The following is a 25,928-nucleotide window of genomic DNA, read 5'->3' on the forward strand; positions in this document are numbered from 1 at the left end:
GATAGGGACGGAGGCAGGGCCCAGACCTCGGCGCCTACCTTGGGGCCAACCAACGGTGTCTGCCTTCCTCACACCCATCTCTGGGACCAGACTGCCCCATCCCCTTCCTTCCATCTTTCACCGGGACCCTGGGAGCGCAGCCACACCTGGAGAGGGCTTGGACAATCTGGCTCTGATGTCCGCCTCTCCCAGCATCCACAAGCCCCTTCATTCATTTGCTTTTTTCATCCATGCATTTATCTTTCAGCCCCAACCTGCTTCAGGTCCAGTTTGCCGGGAAGAAGCAGTTTAGGGACCTGGGCTCTGCGTTGGCTTTCCTGAACTGTGTAGACCTGTTCTCATCAGCAAAATTGGGATAATAGGCCTCCCTCAGGAGAGTGTATAAAAATTGAGATGATCCTTGTTAAGCCCTCAGCAGAGCAGGTGTTGAGAAGATGGGTTTGTCCTGGAGGCAGAGGTGGGTGGTTCCCTATATAGGGCAATAGACGGGGAAGGGGGACTGTGGGAGATGGCCCTAGGCTGCTCTTGCCTACCCCTTCAGGCAGGGCCTTCCTGGGTATGGGGCAGGATTTAATCCAGAACTCTCTCATCCCTTGGGCTAAAAAGGGCCTCTCTTCTCCCACTGAGCCCCCTACACTTCAGCCATAAGGGAGCTGTCTGTCCCATTCAGGACTCCTCTGACTTCTCCCAACAAAGGTCTGGGCAGTCGGTGGAGGGAGGGGAGGCTGGAGGCCTTGTGGTGGGAAGGAGGAAGCAGAACACCTGTCTTAGGGGGAGGGGCTGGGGACTGGGGACCACTGACTCACTTCCTCCCCACTAGACCAGAGGTGCTTTGGAGCTGGAGCAGAAACTCTCCCCACCCCCATCCCCAGCTCTGCTCCCAGAGAGAAGCTGAGAGGATGACCCCAAAGGGGGCAAGCAGGTCTCACCAATACTATGTCCCACACTTTCTTCCCCCAAAATCCATCTCACAAGAGCCCCAGAATCAGGAAGCTGAAACTTCCCGTAAGGGAAACGACCCATTATGAACAGAAGTGCTGGGGTTTCATTTCTTCCCTTGCACTTTAGAGCCCCATCACTCAGAGACCCTGACCAGGACCCTTAGACTTCTAAACTTCTTGGTCACCTGTCCTAATGACTGCCCTCTGTCTCTGTTCCTACCACCCAGAAAATTGCTACATCTCCTAATGGATCTCCCTGTTTTTCCTTGCCTCCCTCTCTCACACAAGGTCCATTCTCTAACTAGGAGCACATACCACCATCAAGGCATTGCTTCAAGCCATCAGGTTTCCCGTTATACTGAGAACAAAACCCATCCTCCCTACCAGTCTACAGAGCTCTAAGTGACCCAGCCCTGCCTCCATCTCTCACCTCATTTCCTCTCCTTCCCTTTCACATACCAGGCTCCAGCCACAGTGACCTTCAAACCCAACAAGCTCTTTCCGGCCTCAGGGCCTTTGCGCTTGCTGTTTTCTCTCCCTGGAACACTTTTCCCTGACTCCTTACCTGGTGGGCTTAACCTAAAACTTACAATTCTTAGCCTAAAACCTCCTCAGAGAGACCTTCCTTCCCGACCACTTACCCTGTGTTATCACCCTGTCTCCCATTACATAGTTAATGTCTGTTTACTGTGTGCCTCCCTGGTTTTCCTGACTTTGCTGCAGACTCTCAGTGCCATCAGGCCAGGGACCTAGTCCTGTCAGGGCTTGCTGCCATGGTGCCAAGAATGCGGGAGACACTCAAAAAATATTTGTTAGTTGAGAGCCTCTGTGCCTGAATGGCGGAGAGGATGTTGGGGAAATGCTGGGCAGCAGAGGGAAGGCCTGGGAGAGAGGCAGGAGGGAGGAGTTAGAGGAAGGCCCGTGGGGGGAGGTGAGGGGGTAAGCTTCAGAACTGGACACCGCTCTCCCTTTCTCTCTGCAGACTGTTGTTCACCTTATTTACCTGCTTAACTTTCAGGTGTTCCTGAGAAGCCTCAAATCAATGGATTTCCATCACCAGTTACACAGGGAGATTAGACGCACCTGACCGGTCAAGCACCTGGTGGTAAACGCGCAGCTCCTATTTCCAGGGTTGCACGGTGACAAGAGGGAAGCTCCAGATGAACAAAGACAAGATTCTTGGCCTGGAGACATTTTAGGATGTCTCTGGGGAGATAAGTTCTGGAGAATATTTTCCTGTCAAGAGAAATACACGACATACTGCAGCGTCTAAAGCACGTACTGCAGTCAAAGGAAAAGCTTGTTTTCTGTGTACGTCAGCACCGGCCCGCTCAGTATATGAACACGGAGTTCCACACACTCTGGGACGGGCGTGCAGACCTCCAAAGTGACTGCTTTACCGTATGAGCTTTTGTCTTTTCTCCATCACTCCCTAACACATGAATTTCATTTCCAGCTTTCTGCCTGAAAGGGGCTTAAAAGCACTGGTTTCTTGGCCAGAGTGTTTCCAGACCAGACTATAGAGCAGTGGTTCTCAGGCCCCCCCACAGGCATCATCCTCATCACCTACAAGGCCTGCTGAATCGCAAATGGGGCTCCGAGCCCAGTTTTCGGAGCGCGTGGGCGGTGTTCACAACTCCCCGGCCCTGCGACGGCTCCTGGTTGGGTAGACACCAGTCTCTTGACTCCCACACTGGCCCCCGGGGATGAGGGTCACAGCCAAGCAGAGGGCAGCGAGGGCTGGGGCACAAGTGTCCCCGCCCCGGCCCGTTCTGGGGACGGCGCAGGTGGGCCGGACCGCGGCTCCCGCCCTGGCTGGGCTCTGGCTCTCCGGGGCCCTCCGCCGCCGGCACACAAAGCCCCTTTCACTGGCCGGGCTTCTGCGGAGCCGCCGCCGCTGCTCAGGAGGTGGCTAACCCCTTTAAGCAAACAAACAGCTCCTGGGCTGGTGGGCGCCGCCGGGCACAGAGGCTGGATTCTTCCCGCCGGGCGTCGGGCCCGGCAGCTGCCGCAGGGGGCGGACTAGCCCGAGGGGGCCCAGCCCCGCAAGCCCCGCCGCCTGATCGCTTCACCCCCGAGGCTCTGGTCACCTGGACAGGCTCAGACAGCTCCCTGTTCTCAGGGTCCTTATCTGCACAGTGGAGCGTTGTGTGCGGATTGAAAGACAGGAGGCTTCCAAAATGTTTAGCAGGGGCTGGGCACACAGTAAATAAATGTTAGCTCCTATTATTTACTGAATTATATGAATTTGCCGTTTCTGTAGGTCACAACAGCAGGATATGGGCAATTACATATGGTTCATCCTAATATTGGTGATTCAACCTTGAAACAACACACATAAGCTGTACTCTTCCTCTTTCAGTATCCTGAGATTGCAAGGGTAGGTTAAAAAATGAACCATTTTAACTACTAACTCAGTGATCAGAATTTTCCTGATTTTGGGGCGCCTGGGTGGCTCAGTAGGTTAAGTATCTGCCTTCCACTCAGGTCAAGCTCTCAGGGTCTTGAGATCGAGTCCCACATGGGGCTCCCTGCTCAGGGGGGAGCCTGCTTCTCCCTCTCCCTCTGCTGCTCCCCCTGCTTGTGCTCTCTCTGTCAAATAAATACTAAATAAAATCTTTAAAAGAAAGAATTTTCCTGATTTTGTCAATATTGTGCAACCAAAAAAAAAATTGGGAGCAGAATTTGATGTAAATCAGCAACCACCGTTCACCCTAATAGCCTCCGAGTTCTTACTAATTGCCTTTCTAATGGGTACATTTTTTTAAAGATTTTATTTATTTGACAGAGAGCACAAGCAGGGGGAATGGCAGGCATAGGGAGAGGGAGAAGCAGGCTTCCCGCTGAGCAAGGAGCCCGATGCAGGACTCGATCCCTGACCCGAAGGCAGATTCTCAACCAAGTGAGCCACCCAGGCGTCCCCTAATGGGTACATCTTAAATAAAACACCATTCCTTTATGTTTTGAATACTGGACTTTGGTGCAGATGTCTAAAAAAATAGTAGTGCTGCTAAAACGTCTTAAATTATTGAGGAATCTAAACTCATTTTACAGATGAGGAAATGGAGGTTGCAGAAGGGGAAACGTGCCCGGGAGATGGTTGTGTTAGGAGAGCACCTTTGATGAGCGTGTCCTGCCACAGCCCCAAAAGCAAAGTTTGACTCAGGGTAGGGACTTCTCAGGGGGCACACAGGCTCTAGCCCTGGGGCTCCAGCCAGCAGTGTCACTACTAGGAATCCCTTCCCCCCTGCCCGGGTGACAAGGACAGCTCAATTGCTTCAGACATGACCCAAGTTGGAGTAGAGGGGGCTGCCAGAGGCCTCCAAGGCAGCCCAGCTTCCCAGGGAGTTTTTTCTGATGCTACAACGACTCCCAACACCCCTTACTTAGAATGATTATGTCAGGGACCCACCAATCGGCCCTTCTGGTGTGCCCAGCGCTAAGGTTCCGGGAACGAAGATGGGCTCAGGAACCCTCAAGTCACAGGGGTTTATTGTGAAGAGTCGTGGGTCCAAGCACTGAGGCCAAGAGGAAAGCCAGGCCAAAGGCTGGGAGGGACGGCAGCCCCAGGCCCTGAGGTCTGGGATTGAGGTGCTCTCACTTCCCACTGTAGCTCTGGGTGCTGTGGTTTCTCAGCAAGTGAAGATTTTAGTCTCTGCCACTAATGGTCCCCGGGTACTCACCCAAGCTGCTTCCCTGTGTTCCAGCTTCTGCTCCTGCTTCCCAACGGGGCCACACACTGTGCATGTCTGGGGAGAGAGTACCTCATAGAGGTCAGGTGGGTAACACGTCCTTAACGGGTCTACTGTGTGGCTTTATTCGGGTCTTTGAGAACAACTTAGTCGATTATTATCTAGGTTCCTCTTGTCCATCCCTGTCTAGAACATGTGGGACCTGGTGTGGCAGACAAGCTGAGTCAAGCAGATTGGGTTCAGGTCTTCTCGCAGAGCTGGGGGGGGGGGGAGTGTGCGTGAGCCTGAGCGAGCTGCTTCAGGTCTCAAAGCCTCAGTTTGTCCATGCAGATAGTGATGCCCACCTGGAGGTTCCTGATGCTAGATGAGAGATGTTTCCAAGCCGAAGGCACAGAGTAGGGCTTTAACACATGACAGCTGTTATCGTTAGTCTCGGGGCTGAGAAGGTACTACCCTGCCCCCACGCAGGTTCCCGCCTCCCAGGTGCCTTATCATTATTTCTGGTGAGGCTGCCAGGAGACCTGCTGGTTGTGCCCCTGTGGTCACCACTGCTGCCACTCAAAGTGAAAGAGGAAGCTGAGAGCTCTGAAGCTAGGAGGGGGCAGTCATTTGGAAACAATGGTTACATCCCTAGAGGGAAAGGTCCTAACTCAGATTGGACTGTGGTTTTCTGTGGTTTTCCTGGACCCAAAGTACATCCGACGGAGGCTAAGCAGCTGGCTCCCTCGGAGCAGCCTTGGGGATGAGGGGTGTCTTCTGCTCCCGAGGTCTGGTCATCACAGCCAAAGGGGCATTTCCACGACAGACAAGGACAAAGGGGAGGAGTCCTATCTGGGGCAAGCGTGGGGCAGCTGGTGATCACCTCCCAGCCTGCAGGTACCCCCTTAAGCACCATCCCTGTCAACGGCAGGAAGGCCTACCAAACCAAATCAGGCCTGATTTCTGGATCTCTTCAAAGCCCCCAAGATCTGGGCCCACAGGCTCATAAAACAATAATCGCCAGAGCTGAATGGCAGCCATTGCCCCCTTAGGCTGCCTTTGCCGGTGAAGACGGGTAGGAACAACACAGTCCATGATCTTAAGGCGTTCAGAGCCCCAGAGGCTAATGAGATCATCTCAGAGATAACAATGCACACAAGAGTGAGAAAGACCAGAGGTTTAAGAGGATGACAAAGAGCTACGAAGATGGTAGGGCTCCCATTCCAGTCTGGGGGTAGAATGGAAAGTGCATCAAGGAAAGCTTCCTGGAAAATGTACTTATAAAGTAGGCCTCAAAGGATGCACTGGGTTGTGTTTCCATAATGAAAACACTTTAATTTTTATGATATAAAAATAATACATAGAAATTCCAAGCAACATAAAATGGCATAAAAATTTTAAATAAGGCAAAATTCCATCCCTCTAGGGAACCACAGATAAGAGTTCAATCGACATTCTTCCTATATATGTATGTAATTTTGTATGAATGTAGACCATACTAGACCTGTAATTCTATGACCGACTTTCTCATTTCAACATATTCTCCAGGTCCGCATAGCCATGCTCATCCCCCATGACTCGACACTGTCCAAATGTGTTATGCACCACAGTCCATTTAACCCCGTCCCGCTGTGCCTCTGAATCGATTCCAATTCCCACAACTGTAAACAAAGCTGGGATGGGCACCTTCACATGGTCATCTTCAGGACTTGGATCTAGATGTGTCTGTGAGCTCTGACGCACTCGCCAGTGCCCCCCATCTCTACCTATGTACACTCCCGCTCAGACAGGTGTCGTTCTGAGACCGAAGAGAGGGAGGGAGCGGAGACAGGTGCGTTAATAAAGGTACAAAGCCCGCCATTACTAAAGGCTCCTTAGGCTGCACAGAAGTGAGAAAGGAAAGCACGTTGGGAGGCCGTGTCTGTGAGGTGCTGGCATTGTGGTGAAGCACTAGGACATAAGCAGGCAAGGTGAGCCGCAGCCTCTCACAGAAGGCTGTGAATGCCAGGTGGTAGAACCCGCAGCGGGAGATCATTCAGCATTTATCTATTCGGCACCTATTTTGAGCCCAAATCTTTGCTGGGGACCATGGAGTTACAGAGACGTACCACTTCAGAGAGCTGTTTGGCAGAGAACACCATCATCGACTACCCACCTGGTGCTCTAGGACACTGGCAGATGACGTACACGCCATCCCCACAGCCAGAAGACAGCGATGAGTGGCTCTTACCATTTCTAACGCTTGGCTCAGGCCCGAATCTCCCCAAGCGCAGAGCACAAAATCTTAGCCAGCGTCTCCAAAGATACAGCGTTCGGTTTAAGCGCATGCGAATTGCAGCAAAGGTCTGCTCTTCTTTGCTGCGGGAGGGATCATCATCCCCTTCCCTCCTGTCTCCCCAGGCTGCTAGCCGTGGGGAGATCCCACCACCTTGGGCCTGATGCCCCTCACGATCCATGGTTTCCACTCCCATGTGGGCCCCAAGTATGCTCAGCAATGGACACTCATTCCACCACCATGCTCTCTCCTCAACCAGTTCCCAGTCCCACCCTTAGCAGATTTCATTATCTCCCTGTTTTTAAACTTTGAGCTGCAAAGGCATTCTTTATTCTCTTTAGGGTTCCCAGCTACAGATGCATTCAGGATGCAAGTCTTTTTATTTTAATTTTTAAAAAAATTTAAGTAGGCTCCATGCCCAATGTGGGGCTTGAACTCACAACCCCAAGATTAAGAGTTGCATGCTCCACTGACTGAGCCAGCCAGATGCCCCAGAATGCAAGTCTTCTGGAAAGAGTTCAAAGTTACAAATATCTATGTGTGACACTTTCTATCATTCCTACTTCTCATTTATTCTGTCACTGACTATTCATATTGAATGTTGGGGTCCCTCCAGCTCAGAGTCCTCATCCTCAAGACTCTGGAGCCCAGAGATTCTTAGGGGAAATAACGCAAGGAAAAACGGGGGGAGTGTAGACTTATCTCCACACCACTTGACTCAAAATAGGAAAACAAAATATCCCTATTTGAGAAGGCTATAGACATCAAGCAGGAGACCTCTACTCTCTGCCCCACTGTATCTTTCTTCCCCACCTCCTCGCCTCCTTGCCTGGCAGTGAGGCTCCCTGCTCTGTGCATTTGCTCCCAGACATGGCTCTGACGGTGATTCCCTTTCTCTCCTCCGAATTTTATTAACATGCTACGTCTGACCCACGTTTAAATAAAGGCTCCTTTCACTCTGTTTCTCTCCAACCTCTCAGCACGGGCCTCCCTTCCCATTCAGCGGAGCCTCTCACACTACAGGACATGGTCAGCACCTACTGTCCTCACCGCTGTGCTCCCATCTGTTCCAGACCTACTTGGTCTCCCGTGTTACCTGTGTCATGAAGGGCTTCACTGTCTACCCCAAAATCGCAGCCAGAAACCTGCAGGTCAGGCTAGCTACCACCCTCCCTCAGGCCTCTCATCACGTCAGTGACCAGATGAGAGTGGTTCCGTGTCCACCTCCCGAGCCTGTCCCCGGAGCTCCAAGACCACTCCTCCTGTGCTCCTCAGCGATCTGGCTGGCTGGGATGAGCCTGGCTGCTCTCCTTGCTTCCAGTCTCACACCTTCTGATGTGACCATGTTATTTCCTGCTTAAGTCCCTTCAGTAGCTGCCCACACTTCAGGATAACGTTCCAAGTACCTCACAAGTTGCATCAAGTGGCGTGATCTGCTTCCTGCTCATCCCTCCCTGCAGACTGCCCACTGACTCCACTCTGGCCACACTGAGCCACTTGCATTTCCCTAGATGTGCCTACCCCCCACTGTCAGGAGGCAGGGAGGCAGAATGGCCCCAGCAGAAGGGGCGAACACGTCTTCATTCACCTTTAAGACACAATTCAAGCACCCTCTTCTCTACAGATTTCTTCTTCCTGAGGCCCCAGGTAGAATGAGTCCTTTTGTACGACTGTGCAGGCCTGTGGGCTCAGTACTCTTAATCTGCTGTTGGCCTTTGCAATGGCCACGTCTGCAAGCTCTGCACGGAAATGCACGGGCCTTGTCAGCCTCAGATGCCGGAGGGTGAGGAGCAAGTTCTGAAACCAGAGAGTCTGTCCCAAGGAAATAAAAATAAACTTGCATCAAGACCATCATTGGATGGAACATAACAAAGCAAGGAGAAAGTTTTAAAATTAAGTTTCTTTGGAGAAGAGACTTACAGATATGGAAAAGGGAGACTAGGATAAACCCAATGGGCTCGACTGGAAGTATCCGTGTGAGTTCATGACTTCTAAAATCTAATTTTTTATGCGCTCTCTTTCTCTCACTGTTGCTATAGATTTTATCCTTCCTTATTTTCTTGCTCTGGCCACCAAAGGCCTAGAAGCAATGACACTGCAGGAGCAACGAGCACTGTCAGCAGCCGGATCTTGGCTTCTAACTATACTCCTCCGACAAAAAAATATCAAGACTCCATGGAGAAATGGCCGATTCCAGGGCTGGGGCAAGGAAGACACAAGAGAAGCCTGAAACATTTTATTATGCCAGAAAGTAACAAAAGTGTTCAAAAACGAAGGGGACACAGGACCCTCCCAGAAATCTGGGATGATTTGAGGATCAAAGTAAATCAAAACAGTGGCTTGAGCTCTGAGTAAAATAGGCATCCGTCCGTCCGTCCTGATAAACACGTCGATTATTAAGTAGGGAGAAAGGATGCTTTTCTTTAGTAGAGTGACAACCAGTAAATGCAGGTTATGGAGCTGGAAAAGCACAATGGACAAGGAACAAAATATTTACGTGATCTCAAAGTATCTCCTTAGAAATTCCTTGTTAATCACAAAAGGGAAAATAGCAACCGAGTGATCAGCGTTAACTTCAGCTTAACGGTACCAAATGACACCCTACACCAACTTAAAATTCGCCGAGGATGCATCCCTTCTGTGAAGTCCCTGCCCGACTGCAAAACCCTAATCTAGCCATATGGAACCACGAGGCCAATTCAAATTGAGGAATATTCTACAAACACCTGGACTGTATTCTTCAGAAATGCCAAGGCAATGAAAAGCAATGAACCAAAGGCTGTGAAGTTCTCCTGGATCGAGAGAGAGACACGTGTAATCATATTACAACTAAATGTTAACACATGATCTTGCTCCAGAAATAAGGGAATTGCTATAAAGGACATTACTGGGACAACTGACAAAATTTAAATATGGACCATGGGTTATAGAACAGTATTATTTCAGTGTCCAACTTCCTGATTTGGATAACTGTACTTAACGGTTTAAAGTTATGAGAGAGCGTCCTTGTTCTTAAGGAAATACATACTAAAGATTTTGGGGTAAAGGAGCACAAGGTCTGCAACTTACTCTCAAATGCTTCAGAAAATACAATATATATATATCGATAGATAGATAGATATAGATATAGATATAGATAATATAAGTCATAAAGCAAATAAGGTAAGATGTAAAGACTTGGTAAATTTGGGTAAAGGATATATGGGATTTCTTTGTGATATCCTGTAACTTTTCTGTAAGACTGAACTTCTACTAAAATTTAAAATTTACCAAACAACCAAGAATCCAACAACAAGGGATGAGTCAGAATTATGGTACAAATCACTCTGTGGAAGCCTTAAAATTACATAGCTTTAGAAATAAAATTTGTGAAGATATATAACAATACAGAAGAAATGCTTATAAAACATACAGTTTTATGAATGATTAAAGCAGGATCCAAAATATTTTGTGCATATTATTACAATTAGGCAAAAGCAAACACGTAAGAAAGACTGGAAGGATAAAATCAAGGGTGGTAATGAGGATACTGGGGGGTAGGAAGAGACTGAGTGACTTTTTCCCAAAAAAATCAACCTGTTGAAAAAGATACTTGCCAGCACTGCACCCCCCACCCCCTCCCCACATCCCTGCCCCCATCAGGCTGGTGTACTGGAAATCAGTGTTGTTGACTGCATTCTCTTGCCTCAGGCTGCCCCTCCCCAAACCTTAACCACCCACCAAAGAGAACTAACAGAGCAGGTCTGGAGCACCCTCAGAAAGGGGCATCTCTGGGGCTGGAGCTGAGGGGCCCGGGAGTGGTCGGGTTCCACGGCAGGCAGTCTGCCAACCCTGCCCCACAGAGCAGCCTCACAATCCACTCTGAGCAGCCAATTTAAGCAGCTGTGGACACAGCTAAGGGGAAGCCCAGCAACAGCGCATTGAGACTCAAGCCTCCCTGGCCAGGCCAGGCCAGGCACCCCTTTGAATGCCCTTGGCCTCTGTGCACAGCACTCGGGGCCTCTTGCTGGCATGCTACCTCCTGGGCACAGACAGTAAAGCTTCTTGGAACCTCAAAAAGTTTAGGAACTCTTGCATGACCTTATCTGGAGGCAGAGTGGCTGGCTCTGTTGTCAGTGGAGGTTAAGTGTTAAGTCCTTATCACCCCTTTACACTTTTAACATCAATCAGTCCATTAAGGATGTGGCAAAAAGAAGTTCAGAACACAAGACTGCTATCAAGGCCAAGACTCAGAGAGCCCTGGGCAGCTAAGGGAAACAGTAAGAATAAAAGACAGTCTGCCTCCTTTGCAGGAGAATTCATTTTGCCTCTCTTACTGTAAGAGATGTCTTTATAACTCCTTCCCTAAAAAAGTAGGAATAAGAATTAAACAGATTAAGAGACCCTCAGAGCAGGGAGCTGAGGTAGATAGAAAAAAAAGGAATCCTAGTTCCATAGGGACATGGCACCAAAAGCTTGTAAACTCCTGTGGAGAGAAACTTACTCTACATGGGCAACTCCTTGGTTCGGAGTATTCCGGACCTGCTTCCCAACTGCTCCCCGGCCTAAAGCAAAAAGCACCACCATTCTGAGTCGTGTGACCTGATTTTAAAATATTTTATTACATAATCTTTTCATGGCACCATCAGGAGTAACAGAAAACGTTATTCCCAGTTCCTAACCACATCCTGAAAAATATACATTTGTATTTATATATTTATATCAATACTCCACCCCTATCCCCTAACTCCACCACCTAGTGTAGGTCTTTTGCTTAAAGCAAGAAACTATTCTCTCAGGTAAGAAAATATATATGGAAGCTAAATGAAATAACGGTTAGAACGGGGACAGGTTGGTCGTGGGGGCCGGGAGGAGGGGTAAAGTCCAGGCTAGGCAGGATGCGTCACTGGGGTCCAGCAGAGGTGGGGGACAGTATAAAAAGGCAGCGTCAGGCAGGTGGGTGCTGATGTCCTTGGTCCATTAGGAGATGGCCTTTGCCTCAGGAAGGAAGGCTTCCCAGTACTTTGCCAGCTGCAAAGAAGTGGGCACAGTAAGGAAGTGCCCCACCTAGTGGCAGAGCCTGAGTCTGGGAGGGGAGCAAGCACAGTGCCACGGCACCCCCCCAGACCCCTTAGCCACCTAAAGGGAGGCCGGAGCTGAGGCCAAGCTGAGGAAATGGCTAGGCTGAGTAGACCTTGGGGCGGATTGCCCAGCAAGCCACACTGCCCTTACCTGTCTCTAAGACTGAGAGGAAGCATCAAGTGCAAGGGAAATGGCTAAAGAGAGTCCTGGTTGTGCCCTGGACGAAGTACCCCTGCGGGGGCCACAGCTTTGCCCAGCTCAGTTAGCTCCTCACAATGGGGCCCACTGTTCACCACACAGACTCAGGCCTCAGCCTTAAGAGGGTTAGGTGGTACCACGAGGTTATAGGGAGAGTTGGGGTCTGTCCTTAAAAACTAAATTCTTGTAGGATTTGGGCAATCCTGCTTAACAAAAGACCCTATGAGATGTTCCATGTTAGAGCAACAGGGCCGGCCCATCCCATCCTGTTACCAAAGCCCTGGCGCAGGCGCACAGGACAGTCCTGCATAACTTACATACCTGCTGCTGTGAATACAGCAGTGTCTCAAGGTACTTGATCACGTGGTTTTTGAAGTCCTTGGATTTCTCTTTCTATAGGAGACAGGATTCTAGAGTGATCACCCAGACAGTTGCTCCCACCCCTCTTGATGGGTGATGTTTATTGCTGACCAAGGCCAAACACAGCCCCAGAAACTACAGCCAGCAGCTGGAATAGCTATAACTTCCAGCCAAGCAGCTTCTGCCGAGGCCTTGCAAAGCTCTCTTCACGGTGGGCGGGCGTTGGAGGACGAAGGAAGAGAGGAGAAAGGAAAGGGGACCAGCGGATATAGGACAGCTGCAACCTTTGTTTTGTGTCTGCTCTGGTCCAGCAACACAGAACAGCTATTCTGCCTCAGAACACAAATGCACGTGTACACACACACACACACACACACACCTGTTCACAACAACTACCAAGTCACCAGCACTTCCATCTGTCTCCCTACTCAGCAGACGGTGAGCAAAACCAACACTACCACTAAACCAGGCATGGCACACTTGGGGGTAGGATGTTCTATCTCACCTCAAACCGTATCACTTCTTTTCGGACCACGGTTGAAATCCTTTCAAAGTCCCTTTCATACTGAGTCACCCGAGACTCCCACTGGGAAGAAAGGGGAAAGAAAGGATCACTTAATATTATGGTACCATTACTGAATCTTTACCTCTGGACAGCCATTCTACACATGAGACCTGAATTGGTCATTATGTCTGTTTGTCCCTCTGGGTAAGAGGAGAAACCATATGGGATTCAGTGTGTAAGGCCATCTGGCTGGAAAAGAGGTACTGTGTGCCCCAGGCCAGGCCTGATCTCTAAGAAAGTTCTGGCACTCCATAGCCTCTGGTTTAGGAACCCACCAGCAGAGCTGGGAGTTCCAGAGAACTGAATTTAGTTCTCACCAGAGGGGCCTATCTGAATCACCATGGAGTTTTTTGAAGACCCACCCAGGACCTCTCCTGCAGAGATTCTGATGTGACAAGTCTGGGTGGAATGGGAAAAGAGGAAAAGTGTCAGGCCTCAAGGCAAGCCTGGACTCCTCCGAGGCTTCCCCAGCAGCCACTGTCCTTTAGACTCAAACAGCTCTCTGGCCTGCTGTGGGGTTTCGAGCACCTGGGTGGGATCGGACCTGGGCTCATTCAGGAGCCAGTCGAATACCCCGACAGGTCTGCCTTGGCGGGGGCTCACCTCAAAGATCTCGTCCTTGGCCTGCTGCAGTTTGTCAGGCTTGTTGGCCCAAAGCAGCCGAGCCTCCGCCTCCCGCTTCTTCTGCAGCGTAGCCTGAGCGTCCTGCCAGCGCTGCCACGTCTTCATGCGCTGGTCGAAGGCAGCCTGTGGCGGTGGGGGAAGAGCACAACCAGCTCTTCAGGAGCTCCACTGGCTCTGCCTAGGGCGGGATGGGGGCAGGGGGGCTCTCTCCCAGCAGCTGTGCTAGAGAAGGACCGAGCAAGGGCAGGTTCTGCAGCCACATGTTAGTGCCCAGCTGGAAGCTTCACATCAAAATGCACAAGCTTGGCTAAGACTCCTCTCCCAGCCTCCAGGAGGCCAGTGCCATGCTACTTCATGCTGCTCCCAAGGCTGGATGGCTCGGAGCACAGCAGGTGGCCTGAGGCCAATGCCCAGTACTGTGGCTTCTGAGCTGCCTCCGTCAGAGTAGTCCACGGGTCTACACACTTTTCCTGAGCTCCTGCCATGTGCCAAGAACTAAGACGACAGTGAGGAAAGAAACGTGGTTCTGCTTTTAATGGAGCTTATAACCTAACAGAAAAGGCTGACATTATATTAATAATTACCAATAAATAATTACACATATGCAGAGTACAGAGAAAACATGCAGGGAACCTATAACAACATAACAGAGCTGGAGACCTAGCTGAGCCTGGAAGATACACCAGGGAAGGCCAGTCTAAGGAAGCAACCGTTAACACCAAACAGTATACAGAGTTAGCTTAACACATCTTCAAATAAATACCTGGAGCTACCACGGGACACACGGCTTCCATCTTATCTATACATTCAGCTGTGGAAGGCTATCAAGGCTCACAAGAAGCTCCCCAAGGCCCACCTGCTGGTTTGCCCTGATTCCAGCCCCTTGATCACATTTCCAGAGAGCTGTTGGCCTAACCACACCATCCACCACCCCCACTGGCTTCAAGAGGTGGCCTGGATGAGAGATCTGTACCCGGGGTCAGCCTTCCAGCCCTGTTCCATTTGCTCTCCCTCGCTGCAGAAGTTCCCTGGATGTTTTCTAGGTCTCCTTAGTGCAGGCCTTTGCCAAAGTTTGAACTTTAGGGAGCAAAATACCACCACATTCACCTTTCCCAGCATTGACTGTCAGTTGTGCTCACTTGAAATTTCCTAGCAGCTCAATGTCAAAGGACAGGTAAAGGGTAACTTTGTATCCACGGTAAGCCTCAAGCCTAACCCCTTGGATTAAGAGCGGTGCAGCTCCAGGTTCAGGGAAAAGCAGAAAAGAAGTATTTGCTCATCTCCTCAATCCCACCGCCAGCTCATGATTATGACAGGTGACAGGTGTTGAGAGAAGCCCAGCTCGCAGTTCTGCACGCAGGCATGCTGCCCCAGCCCCTGCACGGAGCTCTAGGCTGGGCCTCTCTCATCGCTGTCCACAGGGGCTCACCCAGCCTGGGGGGAGGGGTCACATCCAAGAGCTATGCTCTCCTGAGACTCCAAACAAAGCCCCGCTCTGAAAACTTCTCCAGAGAGGGCCCTTCCCTGAGGTGATGATCCAGTCTTCGTAGTCTGACCAGTTCTACGAATTCCAAAGCAGGTTATTTTTCCAGCTTCTTATCAGTCTGGAGTTAGCAGCAAACCAAACAGCTGAGGGAGAGGACAATGAGCAACCTCACAGGCTATATTGAGCAACTCTACCATGGAGGAAATGAGAGCCCTGGGAGCAGATCCGTTCTTGACAACACAGGAGCTCCCTGGTGGGGGAGATGCTGGAGATGGGGAGTGAGGGTGGCTCTGTTCCAACTCAGAGGCTCATCCTGGTCCCAAGCTGGTTCAGGGGCTGACTCAGGCCTTATAAAGGCAGACGCCAGGATGCCTCTTGGCTCTTTCCTCTATCACAGGGAGGCCATGCGAGAGCTAATACCACTCCCAGTGAAGCTTCCTTGGCCGCTCTAAAAGGTCATGGGAAACCAGAGAGAAGAGATGAGGTGCTTGACCTGAGAGGCAGGCTGCAGTGTTGTTACCAGTGTGGTCAGCACAGCACACAAAGGGCTCTGGTGACAAGCTCTCTCAGCCCCCTGGCCACACTCCTCCATGCAAGGCCAAGCCGGTTCCGTGTAGTTACCTGACTGCCCACATTAGAGGGACAAGTGGAAGCCAGCAAGAGCTCTTACCAGGGCAAAGCCATTGCTTACTGTTAAGGAGGCAAAGACCAAAGGACTGAGGAAGTCACTGCTCCAGGGGGCCAAGACAGCAGGTCTGTAATAAGCCTTGTTTGAAGAAAGGAGCACTGTCCAGCTTCAACAATAAGCAGGGGCCTACTTGAAATTTCAAGAGTAGTCTTTTCTCCAAATGCCTTTTAAAAACTGGCTGTAGGCCTCAAAATGACTTCGTGATAACTAGCTAACAGTTAAACGGATTTTTTGGTTCACAAAATAACTTCTTTCTCGAGAGTAAAAAAAAAGATACACTATTTTTAGCTATAATGGATGGAAGTTTCTTGGGAAGGGGAAAAGCAAAAGAAAGACGGATTAAATGAAGGGGAGGGAGGAAAGAGGGAACAGAAGCTTACGCGGACTATGGCCAGGAGACGAATGTAGTCACTCAGGAGCTCAGCAAGGAGGAAGAAGTCATTGTTGGCTTGTTCCTGGTGGAGCTGCTCAATTTTTTCTTCCACCTCAGCCAGCTGGGAGAGTGCCCGTGACAATGCTGTGTTGTCCTCAGAGCTCCCAAGCATGGCTAGACTCTTTGCAAACTGGGCTGTGTTCAGCGCTAGCTCTGGAAGAAGACAGCAGAGACCTCTGATCTCACAAGGAAAAGGGACAAGTCAGCTGGCACTGCATGGCATGCCTTAGCAGAGCTGCCCTCTGCATATCGAACCATGGGGGGCTCTGCAACCCAGCCACTTACATTGTTAGTAGTCTGTCTGCATGAAAGAGAGTGAATGTATGTGCACACTACATAGTCTTTCATGTTCTAGAGCAGGACAAACGCTTTCTGTGAAGGGCCAGATGACTGAAGCTTTGTGGACCACATATGGTCTTACTTTCTCTCTTTTTTCACTCTTTGCTTTAAAAATGTAAAAACTATTCTTAGCTCATAGCAATAGGCCGAGGGCCAGATGTGGCCCATGGGCCAGGCCTATTTTGCCAACCCTTACATTGCCTTCATTCTAACGGTTTTCTGCCTGTTCCGATTTCTGATTATACCATGTTTAACGCAGAGAAGGAAAGCATTCAAACTTGGCAAATTTTAGTAGCTCTTAGGCAAAGGTTAGGAGACATACGTGGTTTCTGTTAATTTACATATTGCCCATTTGATCATGCAGCTAAAGTGTGTGACATCACTTTGGATATAAGCCACTAATTCACATCATACCAACTTGAGTCCATGTTCCAGGTGAGGCTGGAGGTGGGACGGCTTCCCTGCACCCTTCCCAGATAGAAAGTACAATGTTCACAGTGGCTGAGGTAGGACGTGCAGGGAATACCTTTTTGATGAGAATATCAAGGACTAGATGGGCTGAGAATTTCAATTTGAATGGCCGACAGGCTTGGGAACAGGATGCCCTCCCACCTCCAGCTCACTGGAGACATCAATTCCCCCCAGCTCCAAGTGCATTTCCAAGGTTGTTACCTTTCCTATGGTTGACTAGCGTTTCTACGACAGCATGCAGTTTCCGTAAGCGCTGCTCTTCACACTCCACCTCCTGGAGCTTCTCCTCAAACCACTGAAACACACAAGCCCAGATCTTTAACGGAGGGGACTCATACAGGCATCCAGCACAGCATTTTCTTAGCAGTTTTTTAAAAAACGGACTGAATTATCTTAAAAGTCTCTGAGAAATTCAGGATTCCTTAGGGCTTCTGACCCATAAGACTGAGGGAGCAGGGGAGCTGAGATGCACAGGGCTACTCACAATGTCTGACTCATTCATCTTGATGGTCATTTTACTGACGGCATCTGTGGCTTTGTTGAACATCTTGAGGAGACCAGCGCTACTCAATGTCTGGGTACCCACGGCGCGTGGCAGCTACAAGACCAAGAAGGCGGGATGGCATGTTATCTGCTGCCCCTATTTTAGGTTCAGAAGAATTAGTATCCATCAGATGGTATGCCCAAAACTTGCCAAACAAATTATATGAACTGTAGATTGTTGTTTTCAAAGGCAGTTAGACACATCTATAACCAGCACGTACAGAAAGAAAAAAATTAAAGGACTATGTTGAACAGAATTAGCAAAATTTTCAGCTTCTGATATAGTGTGCAGAAACAAATGAGAGTACGATTGCGGCCAGATGGTCTCGCGTTGAGACTGTCTGCCATCCTAAGCATGAACTGCTTAGATATCAAACATGCTTTTGCTGAAAGACCCTTTGGATTAGCATACCCTGCACGCAGCTGGACATAGGCCTTGAGAAACTCTGAAGCTGTGCTGCGATTCCATCTGGATTTTCCTCAGTGAACAAAGGTCTAAGGACAGGAGCATTATTTATTCAGATTGAGGTCACTTTTAGGGATGATCTTGCTAAGCCAAGCACGCCCAACATTTAGAAACAATTTGGTTGGTTCAGTCTTACCACTCTCCTAAGGTATGGAAGGGATGCTAAAGGATCTACAGTAAATCTAGTACACCAGGCTGAAGAACGAAGATTCTAGTGGTCAGGACTGTTAGGGCAGTAATTTTCAACTTGGGGCCATTTTGCCCCCTAGGGGATATCTGGCCATGGCTGGAGATAATTCTGGTTGTTCAAACTGGGGAGGGGTGCTACCGGTGTCTAGTGGATAGAGGCCAGGGCACAGGGCAGCTCTCTGGAACAAAGAATGATCCAGCCCAAAGTGTCAAAAGTGCTGATGCAGACAAACCCTGTTTTAGGGGTATGAAGTGGGGATGAGGGGCTAAAAAAGAAAAATAGATACAGGAATCCCAGAGGAATGAAAAGATTTCTGCATTAAGTAAAGAAATTGTAATTAAAAATTTTCATTTTGGGGGGAAAAAACCCCATATACTTAGTACCGTTTTCTTCATGAGAGTAATGCATACTGTATGCAAATAAAAATTTAAAAGTAAAAACGAATTGAAAAAACAAATACAAAATGATAGTCCTACCCTGTCACTTACCTCCTGCTAGTTTTTTTTTTTTTTTTTTGGTGAACAACATTGTTTTATTCCAGTGTTTCTTTTGATCCTTAATGACTAACATGTTCCCATAGCTCTATATACATGCTGTTCAAGTTTCACTTTCCATAAATTCTTTTTTTTAGGTAAGCTCTACACCCAACGTGGGGCTGGAACTCACGATCCTGAGATCAAGAGTCACGTGCTCTACCAACTAAGCCAGCCAGGCACCCCATGTAATTCTTTAAATGCATATTTCCAATAAACATATATAAACACTTTTGTATACTTTCTGCTCATGATAAGAATAAAGTATTTGTTGTATTGCTATATTTCACTTACTTCTTCAATTGTTAGCAATTGGGCCATCTCCAATTTTTCACAATCATGAATAGCCTATGCACAGCCTGTAAAAAAAGACTATCTACTTGAATCAACACTTTTGCTACATGGCAGTTCTGTGGTCTGTGGTAACTGGTTTTGAACCAACGCCCCTCAGCTCTTGGCACAAAATAAGCATTCAATTTGAGCCAAGCAAGTAACTTATGAAATACATGAAAAGGACTTGTCAAACAGATAGTTGTGTTGTTCCATTAAGATAAAACCAGGCTGCAGTCTGACCTCTAAAACCAGCTGCTTTTGACTACAGGCAGAATTTCTTTTATTTCAAAGGCTGAAAAATACCTGTCATTCTTGAGGGCTTACAAATTAGGATACAGTCTCGTACTAAGCTAAATGTAAAGGGCTCAAATGTTTGTTGAATGTACTAGTTTCATTTCACTAGAGGCAGACAGAAATTATGAAATTCAGTTTGAATAATACTAACCTCTTCTTTTTCCAAGAACTCCCTGACATCAGGGTCCTGTAACATGGTAGGATGATTCACAATCCTCTGAAGGTACCTACAAGGTATAAGCAGTTATCTGGCTAGTCAACCTGGCCTCAGAAGGTTTTGGGTGTCATACAGTGTAGGCAAGGGTACAACATCTTTCATTACTTAAAGATGTCCTCAGATAAGGCCCTTAAGTGTGACTGCTCTTAAGTACATTCAAATGCATGGTCTTTACTTTTCTAAAAAGGGAAGAAAAATAACTGCTCAGAAAGAGGCCTCGGAGCTATTTATATTTGACTGTCAAGGGAATATCCTTGTCTGGTCACTCAGGATGAGGAAAGAAAAGAAGATGGTCTATTCCTAAGGTGGGAAGGTCAGAGACTTAGGAAAGGTTAAAGAGCTTACAGAGGTGTGAATCTTTAATTCACTCAAATCTCACCTCTACTACTTTCAGTGAATGTTTCATGAGTCAGTCTCAGTTTCAGCTTCTCACCTGTTCTTATGTCATCAGGAAAATGGCTGCGTGGCACTTACCTTTCTAGAGCGGCCCTCCGTTTTTCAAGAAATTCTGCAGAAGAAGAATCTTCCTTCCCAACTTTTACTTTTGTCATTCCTGGAATGGAATTTGAAAAGTAAAAATAATTTTAAATAAATCATCAAGAATTAAAAAAATAAAAAACATGTAAAAAAAAAAAAAACCCCACAAGAGGAAAGGCAAGGAGAACAGCATTACAAAAAACAACAAAAGGCCACTTCAACACTTCCGTGTCATAAGGAGGCACGAACAAAAGGTTCTTTACATGAGAGTCATATTTTAACTAGTCTCAAAGTGCTGAAGGTTCTAAACCCTGGGACTTGCAGAACATTGTATGTTTTTTAAAAGGGGGCCATAGGACTCTGATTATAGACTAACAAACATCAATTGATGGCCAATGAGAAGGTTCCTCAGAGCCCCCCCCCCCCAACCTAGTACATTTCAGTCTGGAGGAAATAGAATTCATTTAAGACTCCTGATACCAATACAAACATGAACACAACACACACACAAACCCCAATACAAACATGAACACAACATACCCTCCCCCCCACACAGAGCTGTGAAAGCTCAAAGCAGAGCCTCCTACTGCACCTGAGGAAAGACTACACTGTGAAAACATGCTATTACTCTAGACCTCGTGTAAATTATAGGAAAACACTGGAAATATCTCTTCCCTAACCATAAGATTCCACACTGTTAATAGTAGTCTCATATACTAATTAGAAAGTATATTGCAGAAAGAATGCAAAGGAAAAAAATCCAAGCAGAATAAAGACCACACAGCTTACCTATCAGGCTTTTCTCGGGTGGAGGAGGGACAATAAAGCCATTCTGAGAATGTTTCTCTGAAAGCTTCTCATAAAGACCCAGAAAGTCACTAAATCGTCTTTTCACTGCAAACTGTTTACTCCTGAACATTGGTAAGCTCGTCTTGAGGACAGAAAAAAACACAAGGCAGTTTCATTTCAAACAGAAGATGAGTAAGTATCTTTAAAGTCATCTGGCTGATGTGAAAGGAATCTACTTCCCAGATCCCTGTCCTTTAACCACCTGGCAAATAACTTTCTCCAAGATTGAGATTCTTAAATTTTTTGAACTTCAGTCCCCTCTGGTTGTCTGGGAGTCTACAGAGCCCTTCTCAGAATAATGATTTTAAACGAGTAACATAAAATATATAGGATTATAAAGGCAATGAATTAAATTCAAATCCAGTTGCACTTCCAGGTTAAGAACCCTTGCTCTAAAAGGAAACAGATGTTGAAGTCTAGTTTAAAGTGGAAATCTATGGTCACCTATAACCCATTTATCTTGCACTGCTTTATTAAGGGTATTCACTGCCCGAATTAAAGCAGCAAAACTAAAGACAGACTAAAGGCGGAGAATCAGGTGAAATGTCCACACTGTTGACACTTTAACCTCTAAAGTGTCACGGAATCTAGAACTCACAGGTGGCAGGCCAACAAGTAGTAGTGAGACAATATAAAGGAGACTTGTGGTAAAAAAGACTACGCCTACATCATAATGACAGATCATTTAATACTCACCAGGAAGGCAAAATTTAAGGAGGTTGTCCTTGCCAACTGTTGGCAAAGAAGTATATCAAGGAGAACTTTTACACACGCCAATGGGGGTATAAATTGGTATAAAGACTTTTAAAAAGTTTGTATTCCAAACCAAAAACAAAAGTTTGTATTCCCTTTCCTCAACATTTGCTCTATCTATGAGCCAGGGGAACTACTCCTGGTTATACACCTTAGAGAAACTCTTCTACGTGTCTACTAGGAGATGTGCAAGAAAGGTCATGGTTCACAATTACAAAAACTGGAAACATGCCAAATATTCACGACAGGAAACGGGGAAGTCTGTTATGCTCTCATCACACAATGCACTAACTAGAACCACACACAGCATGGACGGTCTGAGAAACAATGCTAGGAAAGAAAGCACTATTTTCAGCACGATGTCATTTTTACGAAACTTAAGAACAAACCAAAACAGTATACTGTTTAGAGATACATATGTGAAGACTCTTTATAAAGGAAATGAGAGACTCAGGAGACTGGTTGCCCTTAAGGTGTGAGGCGAGGGATAGGACAGGGAGAAACACGCAGGTGGACTCAAGGGTACTCATCTTAAGACTGGTGGTAGGCTCGGGGCTTCACTTTTTATGCTTCATAACCTGCATACAACATTGTGTAAGGTTTGTATGCATTAATGTTACATGAAAAAGGAAGACCAGACCCGAGGGGTAAAAGCGTAGGGAAAGTATTAAAAGAAGCTCCACACAGGAAACCTCATAAGAACTGATGATTTTTAAACAGGTGATATAGTTTGGGGCAATCCACCAAACTAGTTCTAAGCCACAAAGTCCTAAGAGGGATGGGAATATATCAGATATACCACATGTCTTAATACAACTTACAAAGTTTCACACTGAAGTGTTAGCTCTCTGGAAGAAAAGTGGAAAGGCTCAGATGAGATTACCAAAGGGATGCAGGCTTGCTCCATCTTGAGTAAACTTGAAGGAGGATGTTGCAAAGAAACTAAAGAAATACCCAGAAATAATCTGAATGATGACCTTCTTGGTATAAACACCCAAGTCTATTAAGCTGGTCACCAGGAGGTTCACTTGGACTCACCTGCGTTGTGACTTTGTAGGCTACATAGGCATTCATACCATCCCCTGTGGGAGAACAAGAAAGCACAAGAGGATTACTCTGTAAACCAAAGCAGTGCTGATCGTGCTCACATTTAACCAGGAATCATAAGCCACAGGAGCCCTGTATAAGAAGGGATACTTGTTTCATCTCCAAGCTTTATATATCCTACAATCTCCTACTTTGCCTTAGGGTCTCTGTGTCACATATCATGTCCCCACAGATGCTGGCAGGGCCCCGGGTTGAGACAGATAAGAGAGTCAGCCCCCTGTTCCAAGGCCAGGCTCCATTTATACCCTCCACAAAGCAGCACTGGATACTGACAATCCATCGGTTGTTACCATGCCAGTATTTGGGCTGGTTATACACATCTGTCTAAAACCAAACAATTCCCTTGCTGTATAAAGCAGGAGGAAGAGAAGGAAGCAACTGATGTAAAAGGAAACAAGCAGTTCTACCCTAAGCTAGCTCTGGGCTCGGTTTGCTCTTTCAGAAACACTGTCACAGACCCCTCCACTGGTGCCGGGGGACACTGACCTCTCTCATCTAGCATGTTCACCCAGAGCAAAGGGCCTGGCAGGAAGACGCTCTGGCTGCCTGATGTCACACAAATCTCTTTCCTGGAGGAATTACTTTTCTGAAAAAGCCTTTGACTGTTAAATAATTTGGGATTCAAGCAATTGTTTTTCTCTGTGGTAGTGTCCTGACCTAGACCACTTAGGGACATAAAGGCGCCATTGACTCCCTGAGCAGTGAAAAGACACACTGGACTCAGACAAAGCTCCAGTGCTAGAATCTGGTGTTCTGGGTTGGTTCTGTTCCCTTCTTCCCAACCCCTCGATTCTTTCCCCACACTAAACAGGAAAACCTAGGTCAACAATTACTAGCTGCTTAAGCTTCTGAACTGGTCCTGGGAGAGGGCCCAGGGAAGAAGGAACAGTACCAGATCAGAAGGGTCCAACACTGCAACTTGGTTTCAATGATATGGCTAGGAATGCCTGCTTTTATAAAGTACACAGACAAGTTGGGAAATTATACAGGAAGAGGGCTTGTCTTCTCTAATCTACCTCTCTAATCCTACCAAAAGGGTGTGCTAAACCTTAGAAATTACACATATCAATTACCTCTGTTAGTTCTCTTCTAAACCACTTACGCTACATTGCCTAACACTACTGACAATGTTTATCACTGTAAAACGAAAAAAAAATCTAAATTTACTTAATAGAGGAAGTATTCAAAAATTCATTCACAGGTCATAGTCAAATTTCCAAAAGGTCTATCCCATAATTTAGTGCCTACAATTAAGGAAAGCCTAAGTGCAAACATACATAAAACCTAAGAACAAAGCACAATCTTCAATTTGCCAGCATATCAGCTGCTTTTACTAAGGCAAGAGTAGAAAAAACATACCTGCACGTATACAGAGTTCACAAAATATGGAAATGGGCTACTAATACAGCAGTTTTAAATTTGTTAATTTCTTAAATAATTTCAGAAAGTTGAAGATGGCATACACAAATTACCAAGGCTCTAAAAAGCACATCCTAGTAGGAATGGGATTCTAATTAAATCCTAATTAAATTTTTTTTTTAATTTTTTTTAAGATTTTATTTATTCAACAGAGAGAGACAGCCAGCGAGAGAGGGAACACAAGCAGGGGCAGTGGGAGAGGAAGAAGCAGGCTCATAGCAGAAGAGCCTGATGTGGGGCTCGATCCCAGAATGCTGGGATCACGCCCTGAGCCGAAGGCAGACGCTTAACCGCTGTGCCACCCAGGCGCCCCTAAATCCTAATTAATTTTTTAAAAAGATTTCTTTACTTATTTCAGCGAGAGAGAGAGAGCAAGTGCACACGCATGAGTGGGAGGGGCAGAGGGAGAGTGAACCTGAAGCAGACTCCGTGTCAGTGCGATGCCAGGCTCGATCTCACGACCCTGAGATCACACCTGAGCTGAAACCAAGAGGTGCCCACTTAACCAACTGCACCACCCAGGCGCCCCAATTAATTAATGTTTTTAAGGTTTTATTTTTAAGTAATCTCGACACCCAATGTGGGGCTCTAATGACCCCAAGATCAAGAGCTGCATGCTCGGGGCGCCTGGGTGGTACAGTCGTTAAGCGTCTGCCTTCGGCTCAGGGCGTGATCGCGGTGTTCTGGGATCGAGCCCCACATCAGGCTCCTCTGCTGGAGGCCTGCTTCTTCCTCTCCCCCTCCCCCTGCTTGTGTTCCCTCTCTCCCTGGCTGTCTCTTTCTCTGTCAAATAAAAAAAAAAAAAAAAAAAAAAAAAAAAAGCTGCATGCTCTACTGAGTCAGCCAGGTGCCCTGGATTCTTATTTAGATTGTGTACAGGAATGAGAAGCACGTGTTGAACAGCCCACACAAAGAGAAGGTGGTGTTATAAAGATCAGGTCTTTTTTTTTTTTTTTTTTTTAAGTAATCTCTATACCGAACATGGGGCTCAAACTCATGACCCTGAGATCAAGAGTTGCATTCTCCACTGACTAAAGCAACCAGGTGCCCCAAGATCAGGTCTTGAATATGAATATTCTTTAAGTAGCTGGTTTCTTGGCATCAGAATCTAGACTATGGTGCCAGGGAATGAAAGCTAATCATCTAAGTGATTTGTATTTCAATAAATCTGATCCATGGGATATTTAAATCACTGTTATGGGTTGAATTCTGTCCCCCTAAAAAGATATACTGAAAGTCCTAATGCCCCAGTATCTCAGAATGTGACCTTATTTGGAAACAGGGTCTTTATAGAAGTAAAGTAAAAATGAAGTCAGAGGGGGAGGGCCCTAACTCAATGTGACTGGCGTCCTTATAAAGAGAAATGTGGACACAGAGAAAGACACACATAGAGGGAAGACAATGTGAAGGCACTCAGGGAGAATGCCCTGTGACAATGAAGGCAGAGATTGGAATGATACATCGATAGGCCACGGAATGCCTGAGGCTCCCAGAAGCTAGGGGAGAGGCATGGAACGATGTTCCCGAGTGCCTTGCTGACACCGTGATTTCAGAATTCTGAGCAAATATATTCCTGTTGTTTTAACCCACCCTGTTTGTAGTACTTTATTACAGAAGCCCTAGGAAACTAATATA

General features: G+C 47.2%; 1 protein-coding gene across 3 annotated transcripts in view; it reads right to left on the bottom strand.

The window, feature by feature from the left end:
* Window positions 1-269: 269 nt before the first annotated feature.
* Window positions 270-25,928, bottom strand: part of SNX1 (sorting nexin 1) — a 45,820-nt gene continuing 20,161 nt past the window's right edge. Inside the window, exons 5-16 of one of the 3 annotated variants that reach the window (XM_087856870.1) lie at window positions 22,806-22,849; window positions 20,955-21,096; window positions 20,163-20,241; window positions 19,623-19,698; window positions 17,597-17,710; window positions 17,314-17,407; window positions 16,250-16,455; window positions 13,675-13,818; window positions 13,012-13,092; window positions 4,625-4,690; window positions 2,025-2,177; window positions 270-469 (exon numbers count right to left, since the gene is read on the bottom strand). In XM_087856870.1, the coding sequence (XP_087712996.1) occupies window positions 404-469; window positions 2,025-2,177; window positions 4,625-4,690; window positions 13,012-13,092; window positions 13,675-13,818; window positions 16,250-16,455; window positions 17,314-17,407; window positions 17,597-17,710; window positions 19,623-19,698; window positions 20,163-20,241; window positions 20,955-21,096; window positions 22,806-22,849 (1,265 nt within the window). In that variant the 3' untranslated portion in view covers window positions 270-403. The other 2 variants (XM_045810780.2, XM_087856872.1) reach the window with 2 other exon arrangements.

This window comes from Ursus americanus, chromosome 28 (assembly GCF_024610735.1).
Source record: "Ursus americanus isolate L20-20 chromosome 28, mUrsAme1.1.p, whole genome shotgun sequence".
NCBI classification, from domain to species: domain Eukaryota; kingdom Metazoa; phylum Chordata; class Mammalia; order Carnivora; family Ursidae; genus Ursus; species Ursus americanus.